The sequence below is a fragment of the Ranitomeya imitator genome, chromosome 5, assembly GCF_032444005.1.
Source record: "Ranitomeya imitator isolate aRanImi1 chromosome 5, aRanImi1.pri, whole genome shotgun sequence".
Taxonomy (NCBI): Eukaryota; Metazoa; Chordata; class Amphibia; order Anura; family Dendrobatidae; genus Ranitomeya; species Ranitomeya imitator.
In genome coordinates, this window is record NC_091286.1 from 607,597,186 (window position 1) to 607,610,071 (window position 12,886).

The 12,886-nt window shown below is 42.3% G+C and overlaps 1 protein-coding gene across 33 annotated transcripts in view; it reads right to left on the bottom strand.

Moving 5' to 3' along the window:
- The window catches only part of MYT1L (myelin transcription factor 1 like), a 770,605-nt gene that overhangs the window by 23,585 nt on the left and 734,134 nt on the right, over positions 1-12,886 (bottom strand). For 20 of the 33 annotated variants that reach the window (XM_069728021.1, XM_069728020.1, XM_069728031.1 and 17 more), the window contains 3 exons: positions 8,648-8,710; positions 7,472-7,555; positions 1,602-1,823 (listed from right to left, as the gene is read on the bottom strand). In XM_069728021.1, the coding sequence (XP_069584122.1) occupies positions 1,602-1,823; positions 7,472-7,555; positions 8,648-8,710 (369 nt within the window). The remainder of the gene's footprint in view (positions 1-1,601; positions 1,824-7,471; positions 7,556-8,647; positions 8,711-12,886) is intronic. The other 13 variants (XM_069728032.1, XM_069728028.1, XM_069728036.1 and 10 more) reach the window with 1 other exon arrangement.

Consider the following 12,886-nt stretch of genomic DNA (forward strand, 5'->3'; position numbering starts at 1 on the left):
TCACTGTGATAAACGAGCAAAAATTATGATGGAGTAGCTATAGAAATAAAGCCACCAGCTTTTTCATGAAATGGCTTTGTGAAGAAAACTCTAGTGTTTCCGGCGTCAGATTGTAAATGTTGTATGTATGTAGGCCACTAAAGCCGAATCAAGAAAAAGTCTGATGGCTTTTTCCTGAAGTTGTTTTGCCTATGAAAACTTTGGCAAGTCAAGAATCATCGTAAAGACGCCACGTGTACATACTCTTTCTGAAATTTTGGAGGAGTTTTTGTTTAACTGAAACAGTTTTGGGGCAATTGTGTTTTTTGAAGCCTTTTGATTTGACAGCGCTTATTTTATTATTGTTAGTACGGTATTTCCATCAGGACACCTTAAAAAAAATGGCATCGACTTTTTTTTTATCCAATCAGCAGATTATGGAATTTATATTTTATTTTAGATGGGCTCCATACATTATATATTTAGCTACAGGAAAAAGCCAAGTGCACCACTCGGCAGCCCCATAGAGAATGAAAGCCGCTACATTCTAATGGGATATAAGTTCCCCGTTCTGCTTATCAGTGGGGGTCCCAGTAGTCGGGCCTACCCAAAGCCAAACCCATAAGTTATCACCTATCCTGTGGATTGGTGAAAACATCTATTATGTGGAAAACCCCTTTGAGAATAGTTTGAAGGTGCCACATTTTTTTTCTTGGGATTTTAGGTACCCACAGTGGTTTTGTAGTTAGCTTTGTTGTCCTAACTTTGAGTCCAACAAAAGTAAACATCTGTATGGAAGTTGCATGTTCTCCTCACTTTCATGAGTTTCCTAACTAACTAGAGAAAGATAACTTCCGGTGTTTGGAACAACTTGATATTTGCTGAACACTGTAGTTTTCCAAAATGTCAACTGCTTTTATTTCCCCATTAGAAACAAGATCATTATTTTTTTGACCATAGGCTGAGTCTGGTATTGCTGCTGAGACCTATCCATGAGGATTACAAGGGGATATAGATAACTATACTAAATGTAGTGAAACTAATCACATTACGATATGCAAGTTGCCATTTGAAATGTCATGTCAACAGTTTGAGAGACCCCTTGACTGCCAGAGGAATTGAGAAATCTATGCATTTCCAAAACACCCATTAGTAAGCAATGCCTTTAGGTGACCTGTGACAACGAGAAGCTACAGATCATCCAGACACCTAACTAGAACATTTGGCAAGTATGTTATATGTGCAACCACTGCAGAAGAAATGAGCTTTCACCTGGAGCTTCTTCACCTGCCAACAAGACTCTCCCACTCGTAATAGAACATTGAGAAAAGCGGATGAGAATCTTGTTGGCATGTGACCACAAATTTCCAATCTCATACAAGTGGTCATGTGATTGCGAACTCCTGCTGGGAATACAGAAGAATCATGACAGTGTGTGAATTGCACGCTGTCGCAAAGATCTGCAGTCACATACGGTGACTGCAAAAATTTGTCTAGAACCTGTAAAATAGCTTTAATTGTCAGCAGTAGCCCTAGGAGTTTAGTTCATTGATGTTGAGTAATTAGAAAGAATAGCTACACACTAATACAGGACCATAACTATTTGATGTTAGGAGACTTACCTTCGATGTGTAAGGAAACTACCACTGATGTGGCCAGATCCATCGCATCCTGGGGTGGGACAGGACATTCCTTCAGTTTTTCCAGATTTCCATGAAAATTGAGAACCATTTAAGTAGCCATCTTTTTGTCTTTTGGCTGCCAGAGGACATCCAGATGCACTGCGATGTGAAGCGTACTTTCCCGTCACATGACCTTGGCCGTCACATCCTGGGACCGGGCATCTAAATATTAAAGGACATGACAAGAGCTATTAACATAAGATATTGGTGGTATTTTTAATGTGAAAGTACAATGGGTATACCATCAAAATGGAGCAGGAAAATTCTTCTGCATCTACGGCCATATTGCTTAATGGGGTTGTTCTACACGTGGGGATGCTTTGACTGTTTCATGTAAAAAAAATTGCCAAAAGGGCAATTTTAGTCCACATACCCCCATTCTTAACCACTAACCCCTAACTTTGTCAGAAGGCACCACTTACACAGGAGAAAGTACACTTCTGCCTCCAGGACTTGCAGTGAAATTAAGTCACCAATACAGTTATTAAATGAAATTATGGTAGCAAATTTCACAACTTTTAGGCTAAGCGGGGAAAAAAAATCCAGCGAGTTGCGAGGGAGACTAAAAATGAACTTTTATTACTCATAAGTAAAATAAATCAACATATGGCATCCAGTACTTAGACATAGTAGCAGAAAAAAACAGCGATCAACGCGTTTCGACTTTTCGTCTTATTCATGATTTCCTGAATAAGACGAAAAGTCGAAACGCGTTGATCGCTGGATTTTTTTCCCTGCTTGGATCTTGTTGCGGCCGTCTCACCCTCATCCGCGTGAGGCGTCGGTGTGCAAACAGGAGGTCTAAAAACTGGGTCTGGTAAGTTGAATTTTTTCTATTTTCTCATATATGCTGAACTTTTAGGCTAGGGTCACACAATCGTATTTTCTTTCATCTGAGAGAATCGAGCCAAAGATGTTAATCACACTGTGATCATAGTTTCATCAGAGTGTGATTATACGGTGATCCTATTTTCTTGGATGAGGACAAAATAGGGAAAAAAACGTTCTCCATCTTCTTCATTCTGTCAGTCCGTCAAAATCGGACTAAACTCAGATGTCATCCGAGTCTAGTACGATGTTTTCCATGGACTCATTGACTTGTATGGTAGAGAGCGATCAGATAATTGAATCCAACTCAGGCATGCTGCAATTTTTTCCTTGAACTGACACCGGTCAAGGCAAAAAAATCGGACATGTGAATAACATTGATCCGAGTGCGATCCTATATTTTGTCAAGTAGCAGTCGGACTGAAAATGCAGCCGTGTGCATGAATCCTTACATTTAGAAAACAAAGAAGAACATTTTTTTTTTTTAGAGTAAATTGACTTGACTGATCTCCAAAGTGGTCCTTGTTCTCTACAGATTTACAGTATGGCCACACATTGCGCCAAATGTTCTTCAATAGTAATTTCCTGATATGCATGCATCAGCAAAAACTACATTTTTAAGCAGGTCTAGATGTTCTGACATCTTGGCTGCAAAGTTTGAAAACTGCTGTGTTGCTCATCCTGTGAAGACTGTGGAGTAGCAGTAGGAGTTTCTGACAGTTTATAGGCAGCTAATAGGCTTCTTTACCTAAAAACGGCAGCACAGCTGTCATCCATTGTCAGCCGGCAGGGTTGGGCAGCACAGCAGTTCTGAGAGTATTTGCTAACACAAAGTAAAGTGTATTTGGACATTGAGAAAAAAAAAAGAGAAAAGTTTATTTGTTTATTTTTTTACAAATTAGTTTAACATGTCAATATCAATAGGCTGCCGGTAAAGCAACTATATTATTGTGATGCACACAAAAAAGAAAGCTCAAAAGTGATTTTTCCATCTATAGAATTTCAGTTCAGGCAATGATTGTTTTCCGTGCTTGAGCTGAATAGTGACATATCTTAAGAAAAATACCATCCAGAGAAATGTGAAAGAATATATGTGGTCCAATTACGTGATGTTTACTGGGTTCAGAAAAGCTTTAGATTCACAGAAGGGTCGACTGAACGTTCAGGGATGGAACCGTAAGATATCAGCAATTATTGCCTTATAACTGTGACAAGTGAGCTCACAGCTTGAATTCTGGTTTTCAAGGGGCTAAAAGCAGATTTTTCAGAGGCAAGAAAAGTTCTTAAACAATCTGCAAATACAAGTAATGGATTACCTTATTCTCTAAAGTAGCATTCCAGTGAAAATTTTTATCTGCTATCCTCTTTGCAAATGTTATTTTGTATACAGTGTAGTGTATGTATTAGGGTACTTACCGATCACCTCTGTCGTTCCGATCTTAAACTGCACCACGTGAGCAGCAATCTGACCGGCCTGGGTCACACGGCGTATTCTGGGTGGCATCGGAAGGGGCTTTCACGATTCAATCCGCAGGACGATGTGAGTCTCATTGACTTACATTGAGAAAGTAACTTCTGGTCCACATAGAAAATGCTGTGTGATCTGCTAGTAACATTGTCAGCCACGTGGTGCAGAAAAAGGCCGGTACGGAGATCGGTAAGTATAATACAGGCACTGTGTACACAACAGTGATTGCAAATGGTCTAGTACTGGGGTGGGCCACATGAGAAACATAGACTGTTGTGGAGGGCTGAACTAATAAGACTTAAATTAATTCTGCTCAATATATTAACATAAAAATTATAATTATTTTATATTAACATTAATTGTATTACTTAATATTGAGCAGAATAAAGAATGCTGACATCCCCCTATATACTATTTGAGCCCACACACAGACCCTTTTATATACCATAAGAGCCCCCACACAGTCTTCCCATACACAGCATGAGCCCCACAAAGCCTCCCCATATCCAGCATGAGCCCCTGATAGCCTCCCCATACCCAGCATCAGTCCCCCATAGCCTTCCCATGTACAGCATGAGCCCTCCATAGCCTCCCCATGTCCAGCATCAGTCCCCCATAGCCTTCCCATACACAGCATGAGCACCCCTTAGCCTCCCCATGTCCTGCATCAGTCCCCCATAACCTCCCCATGTCCACCATGAGCCCTCCATAGCCTCCCCATATCCAGCATCAGTCCCCCATAGCCTCCCCATGTCCAGCATCAGTCCCCCATAGCCTCTCCATGTCCAGCATCAGTCCCTCATAGCCTCTCCATGTCCAGCATGAGCCCTCCATAGACTCCTCATGTCCAGCATCAGTCCCCCATAGCCTCCCCATGTCCAGCATCAGTCCCCCATAGCCTCCCCATGTCCAGCATCAGTCCCCTATAGCCTCCCCATGTCCAGCATCAGTCCTCCATAACCTCCCCATGTCCAGCATGAACCCTCCATGGCCTCCTCATGTCCAGCATCAGTCTCCCATAGCCTCCTCATGTCCAGCATCAGTCCCCCATAGCCTCCCCATGTCCAGCATCAGTCCCCCATAACCTTCCCATGTCCAGCATCAGTCCCCCATAGCCTCCCCATGTCCAGCATGAGCCCTCCATAGCCTCCTCATGTCCAGCATCAGTCCCCCATAGCCTCCCCATGTCAAGCATCAGTCCCCCATAGCCTTCCCATGTCCAGCATCAGTCCCCCATAGCCTCCCCATGTCCAGCATGAGCCCTCCATAGCCTCCCCATGTCTAACAGGAGACTATCATAGTCCCCCCATGTCCATCAGGAGACCCTCATAGCCTCCCCATGTCCAGCCAATCATCTCATACACATGAAAAGAAAAGAACACCACCTACTCACCTTGCTCCCATTCCCCCAGCACTCTGCTCTTGTCTACAATGCACTGACTCTCCGCAGTGCACAGCTGACATTATGAAATTACGTCATCATGTCAGCTGTTTCACACGCTGATTGGTGGAAAAAAGGTGCAGACAGTGGTGACAGCAGGCGGTCGGGCAGGGGAGGGCACGGTGAGGCCCATGGACTACTGTTTGAGCCCCTTGGCTGTCTCGGTCCACGGGCCAGACTGGAACAGCCAGAGGACTGGATGTGGCCCTCGGCTTCCACCTTGCCCAGGTCTGATCAAGAAGGAAAAGGTTTTATTGGAGAGCTATTTTAATGTCATAGAATTTGCCAAATATAAATGTGCTAATTTATCCTGAGGTCATGAGACCAAGGCCTCATTCAGATGCCCAATTATCATGTATAAGCGCTATCTGTGTTTTTCACGGATAACACTTCTACCTGTGATAGTCTACGGAGCCAATCACATGTCTGTGATTTTTCACGAACCAAAAGCTTCTTGGAAAATCACAGAGACGTGTCCGATTTTGATCCATGGGTCGAATCAAAGTCAGCAATGTAAGTCAATGGGTCCGTGAAAAAAATCGGACAGCACTAGGATGACATCCGACTGTGGTCGGATTATCATGGAAAGTCAGAAAGGAAAAGTTGGAGAAACTTTTTCTTTTATTTAGCCACTAATGAGAAAAAATGGATGACATTCAGATCAAACTTTAATCAAACTCTGATTAACGTCAGATTAGAGTGTCATCAAAATAGTTGGTCCATTTTTCTCATACATGAAAAAATTGGATGTCGTAATGAGCTCTAACACACATGCCTTTTGAGCAAGGATGTCAGACTCAAATACACAGAGGGCCAAAATTAAAAACTTGGACAAAGTTGAGGGTCTAACTTGCTATTTATATAAAAAAGTCTAAATTTGAGGAAGTGTTTCCTTATCATTCTTTACATAATCTTACATAGTCTTCCACGCAGTATAATGGGACCCACATAGTCCTCCATACATGATAATGGGTCCACATAGTCCTCCATGCAGTATAATGGGACCCACATAGTCCTCCATACATGATAATGGGTCCACATAGTCCTCCATGCAGTATAATGGGACCCACATAGTCCTCCATACATGATAATGGGTCCACATAGTCCTCCATGCAGTATAATGGGACCCACATAGTCCTCCATACATGATAATGGGTCCACATAGTCTTCCATGCAGTATAATGGGACCCACATAGTCCTCCATATATGATAATGGGTCCACATAGTCCTCCATGCAGTATAATGGGACCCACATAGTCCTCCATACATGATAATGGGTCCACATTGTCCTCCATACATTATAATGGGTCCACATAGTCCTCCATGCAGTATAATGGACCAGACATTACAAAAAAAAAACCTCTGCCCCGCTTCCTCACTGCTCCAGTCTTTTGCAGCTCTTCACTGCTCGATATAGTGGTCACAAAACAGTAGAAGTGGCAATACTGAAGGGGGGCAGTGCCAGCGTTGCGTGCCAAATGTAATCACCCTGCTGACCAAATGTGGCCCACGGGCCAGAGTTGACATGTGTGCTCTAGAGCAATGCAGACTGAGTCAACTGGGTCCTCTGCATTGAAGATAATAGGCAACTTACCAACCACTACTGACCTGAATCACTTGGCCTGGGTTGACAACATATACATATTCTATCAGTTTGTGGGCCCCCTCTGGCCATAGGCTCCCTATTGCTACCATAATATCTGAAAATGCATTCCTACTGAAGCACTTCTGATCCAGTGACCTTTCTCTACTCAACAGTAAGTTATTGACAGCCTTGATTGTAACAGCTCTTTGAATGTCCAATGTACTATAGCGTGCTGAGAGAGTTCACCTACATTTCTGCCGACTTAGTTTACAACAATTTCCCCCAAGACATTACATAATCAGTACATTTGTCCCAGTGGGTTTCACATTAGTCTTTTTGCCCAAAAAACACGATGCAACAGAGTTTGGATGATAGTGGACTGTGGATGCACAGATGGGTTTGCATTGGGTTGGGCTTCTCTTATAAGGTTATGGATGATGATAGATGATCCTAAATTAATACAGAGACTGAAAAAATGTATCAGGAACCTGATTGGTTCTTGATCTTCCTTGTCTTCTTTGCTTTGTGCTATCTTGATACCACTCTTCTTAGCCCTAGGACAGCCCGAAAGACTGAGAAAGGAAACAAAGTAGGCAATGACTACAAACAAAATCCAGTACTGTTGACATAGATATCAAGGGTGAATCTAATAATGATGATTAGTCATTAGGATAGGCCATCAATGGGGGTTTGACTCCAGGATGAGGCGTTGGTTCCTTCTTCATAGTTTACCCAGGAGCATGGCTTTACGTTCAGGTGTCTCTTCTTCCAGCTCATCGTGGTGGTGATGGAAGTCAAACTCTCATTGAATGAGCATAGACTATCCTAAAGATAAGCCACCAATATCGGAAACCCCAAATACCCCTTTAAGATCAATTTTTTACTTATAATCTTTAACAAGTATCATTGCATCTATAGCAATAAAAAGCTTGATACTGATGAAAATCTTTTCTACTGGTCAGGACATTTACGCTGAGTTTACAAGCGCCGAATATTTGCCTATTTTTGATCTTGCTGCAAATTTATTGCATTTCTGTGGTGAATTAGTAGAAAATGCCATCAAATCCGTCGCATGTCACTCCTATAAGGTGGAACAATCTGCAACAAATCAGTGGCACAATTGACATTTTGCAGATTTGCGCAGCGTACTTGATTTTTTGCTCAGATTATTTTTCCGCTACATTGAAATGAAGTTTTTACAACCCCATTGACTGTTATTTGCTGCTGTCTGGAATCTGCACCGCAAATTTGCAGCAAATCCGGAGCGTGTAAACTCGCCTTGTTTATGCTTTCACATATTAATACTAAAAGTTGACAATGTTTCCAACAACCAACATTTTACATGGGGAAAATCATTCACATTGTGGGAAATATGGCCCATGGAGACAAGAGGGACACTGATTTATGCCCCTTTCCCAAGAAAATTTTCGCAAGCAAATTTGGAATGCCCATTGGGGGAAAATCTTTACGTCTATGGCCGGCTTAAGGGTATGACCACATGTACAGTATTTACATTGTACTGAATGGGATGTTTGCGTTCCAGCCACACAGTAGGGTTAGCATCTGTGTGCTTTTAGGGCATGCTGCATTTTCATCCAACCACAGCATACTTTATTAGTGTTTTTGTGATGATTTTTTTTTTAATTGTCATTCTGTAATAATACCTTCTATGGGAAGCATAGTTTCCAGTAATATGTCCAGAGCCATCGCAGCCGGGAGTCGGACACCTAAAGCCAGAAAAAGCGAATATCATGTATTTCAAAAGAAAGTGACATGGTATCAAATGAAAGGGGTTCTATGATAAAAAAAAAAAGAAGCAGCGCCATTTTTTTTTTTTTTTTTTTAGGATGTGTCTGGTATTGCAGCTCAGTCCTATTCATCTGACTGAGACAGACCTGCGATATCAGACATGGTCCATGAACAAGGATGGCGCTGTATTTGGAAAAAGCAGACTACTATTTTAAACCGTTCAGATCTTTTCAAAGGCTAGGTCCACTTTCGCAAACTTTTTTTATGCATTCCCAAAATGCGTAAAAAATAAGAAATGCAGCAACTTTGCACTAGGTGGTAAATGATTGTCTGATAGCGTTGGAGAAATATTTTCTGAACAGGAGATGTAGCAACAAAACTATAGAATATGCCATTATCCAGACGTCAATGACATCCCACCGTTAATGTCAGTGCACTCTCCTAAGTGTCTGTCACTCACAGTATTTAAGCCAGGGTGGAGCGGGGAGACGGTGGTCCTTTGGACCACACCCCTGTTATGGCTGTCCTGTCCATGAGATAAGTGGCTCCCACTCTCTGCCACCACTGGGGATGTCCCAGCATTGTCCTCCCCTTTTTCTGATGGGGGCAGGAGAGTGTACTTCATATGCTCAACCTGACAACACCAGAACTATCCGGACTATTTGTTTTTCCCTTCAGGACTACCAGATGTCCTTAGCAACTCTCCACCCAATAGTTTAAGGATGGCAGTGGCCCCCATATAAAGGTTAGTTTTGGGGTGATAAATGTGACCCAATAATGGAAAAAGTGACAGGCTGGTGGGAGGAAGTGACTTCCAGGTGATGGAGAAGTGAAGGAATGCCAGCGACATTGAGGTAATGGAAATGTACCAACATTTTTTATATTTTTCGTTCAAAATCTCCTATTCAGACGTGTCTCCATTCTAGATAAGTGAATTTGTAGAGGGAAAATTCTATTAGCTTTTTTTGTGATTTTGTTTCATGGAAAAACAGCAAAAATACATTCTGCGGAAATGTAGCGTTAGTAAAAATAATACCTCACTGATCCCCTGTCCTGCCGCAGTACACCGTCCGGTCCTATGCTTCATCCAACCTCTTTTAATTTTCCCCTCACTGAGTAGGCTTCTGATGTTACGACTAAGCCTCATGCCATTGTGCCATCATGACCTTCATCGCGGCCTTGGAAGGCTTGATGCAGAGTGAAAATGGCTAAAGTCGATGTCGTGTGTGGGAAAGAAGAAGAGGTGGGATGAAGCAGAGCTCTGGATGGTGGGCTGCAAAACTGGCGGCACAGGTGAGCAATGAGGTACTGTTTTATATATTTTTTTAGACCCTACATTTATTATGCTCAGGGTCCCGGGAGACCCCAGAGCATAGTGAGGGACATTCAATTCACACTGAATCACTTTTGTGGCCAAATTTAACTAAATTCAAATTTCACGAGTCTCCATGGTAACAGACAACAAACAAACCCCATGTAGTCAGATCCTCAAGCCACTCGCCCTTCTATCAGTCCTGTGAGAGCTGAATTATCAAATGTACGAGTACAATAGCCCAAAGGAAGTGAAGAAAAGGTTATTTGAGTGCAGGATTACATTCCACGGAATTTTTCTGCTGTCTGTTACCATAGAGACACATCGTCTGTATAGAAGCTGTACACATAGAACTAGAGGAAATATGTATTTAGGACTTACTGCAGAGTTGCTTCATTTGAATTCATTGAAAATTTAGCGCCAAGTTGGACTTAGCCTTTAACTAAAAAATATATGTTTCATAAAATTAAGAAAGATCATGATCCTTTTTACCAATCAGCGGCACTGACAGAGAAGTGCTTTCTTCCTAGCCCCCACTATTTGCTTTTGGGGGGGTATGAGGTAATACTGGACCTCCTTGTATAACTCTTATGAGAGAGTCACACTGAGGTCTGTTCTAGTGACAGGTTCTCTTTAAGATGGTCATAGACATAATGATTTTATTACACAAAGTGACTAAAAACAGTCAGATATATTCAACTGACATCCACGAATCATAAGGAAAAGTAATCAGACACGTACGGTATTTAGTTTTTTAAAATGACCTCTAGGTGGCGAAATAACATAATCATTGCACAAATTAATTAATCATTAAAGGGTCTGCATAAGAATATATAAACAAAGCTGCTTTCTTCCAGAAATGAAGTGATGTACAGTAGTTTAGGCGGTGATCAGGTGGTAGAATAGAAGGTGGAAGGTGAAGAGTTAATTTCACCTCTGGGACAGGAGAAGGCACCAGGAGTGAACTCGCTCAGGGAAGGAGTGGGTTAACAAACGATAGAAAAAAATGGCAAGGTGTTGGTGCGCTACCTGGTAAGAAGGTACAATAGTCAATGAATTGTGAGTTACCTTTATGGGAAGTCCACGGTACACAGATCACAAACCGGTTTTCGATTCTGGACAGGAGCCGTCATTAGGCTCTTAGGCTCCTGTCTGGAGCTGAAAATCAGTTTTTGATCTGTGCATCATGGACTTCCCAGAAAGGTAACTCATAATTTGTTGAGTATTCTATCTTCTTACCAGGTAGCGTACCGACAGTTTGCCATCTCTTCTTCCAGAAATAGCGCCATGCCTGTAATCAGGTTGTGTGCAGTATAGCAGTATGTTCACTTCAATGGAGTTGAGCTACAATTAACGAGAAAAATCATTGACAAATGTGGAGCTAATAATGAAAGAAAGCACCAATGTTCTCCTTGGTTTTCTGACTCTAATGGACTGTCATGAAGACAACCCAATTTCAAACATAACATATAGGGGATCAGATAACCCCTTGAACTTTTAAGAGATCTGGAATTAATCCATTAAAATATATATATATATATATATACAGTGGGGCAAAAAAGTATTTAGTCAGTCAGCAATAGTGCAAGTTCCACCACTTAAAAAGATGAGAGGCGTCTGTAATTTACATCATAGGTAGACCTCAACTATGGGAGACAAACTGAGAAAAAAAAATCCAGAAAATCACATTGTCTGTTTTTTTAACATTTTATTTGCATATTATGGTGGAAAATAAGTATTTGGTCAGAAACAAACAATCAAGATTTCTGGCTCTCACAGACCTGTAACTTCTTCTTTAAGAGTCTCCTCTTTCCTCCACTCATTACCTGTAGTAATGGCACCTGTTTAAACTTGTTATCGGTATAAAAAGACACCTGTGCACACCCTCAAACAGTCTGACTCCAAACTCCACTATGGTGAAGACCAAAGAGCTGTCAAAGGACACCAGAAACAAAATTGTAGCCCTGCACCAGGCTGGGAAGACTGAATCTGCAATAGCCAACCAGCTTGGAGTGAAGAAATCAACAGTGGGAGCAATAATTAGAAAATGGAAGACATACAAGACCACTGATAATCTCCCTCGATCTGGGGCTCCACGTAAAATCCCACCCCGTGGGGTCAGAATGATCACAAGAACGGTGAGCAAAAATCCCAGAACCACGCGGGGGGACCTAGTGAATGAACTGCAGGGAGCTGGGACCAATGTGACAAGGCCTACCATAAGTAACACACTACGCCACCATGGACTCAGATCCTGCAGTGCCAGACGTGTCTCACTGCTTAAGCCAGTACATGTCCGGGCCCGTCTGAAGTTTGCTAGAGAGCATTTGGATGATCCAGAGGAGTTTTGGGAGAATGTCCTATGGTCTGATGAAACCAAACTGGAACTGTTTGGTAGAAACACAACGTGTCGTGTTTGGAGGAAAAAGAATACTGAGTTGCATCCATCAAACACCGTACCTACTGTAAAGCATTGTGGTGGAAACATCATGCTTTGGGGCTGTTTCTCTGCAAAGGGGCCAGGACGACTGATCCGGGTACATGAAAGAATGAATGGGGCCATGTATCGTGAGATTTTTAGTGCAAACCTCCTTCCATCAGCAAGGGCATTGAAGATGAAACGTGGCTGGGTCTTTCAACATGACAATGATCCAAAGCACACCGCCAGGGCAACGAAGGAGTGGCTTCGTAAGAAGCATTTCAAGGTCCTGGAGTGGCCTAGCCAGTCTCCAGATCTCAACCCTATAGAAAACCTTTGGAGGGAGTTGAAAGTCCGTGTTGCCAAGCGAAAAGCCAAAAACATCACTGCTCTAGAGGAGATCTGCATGGAGGAATGGGCCAA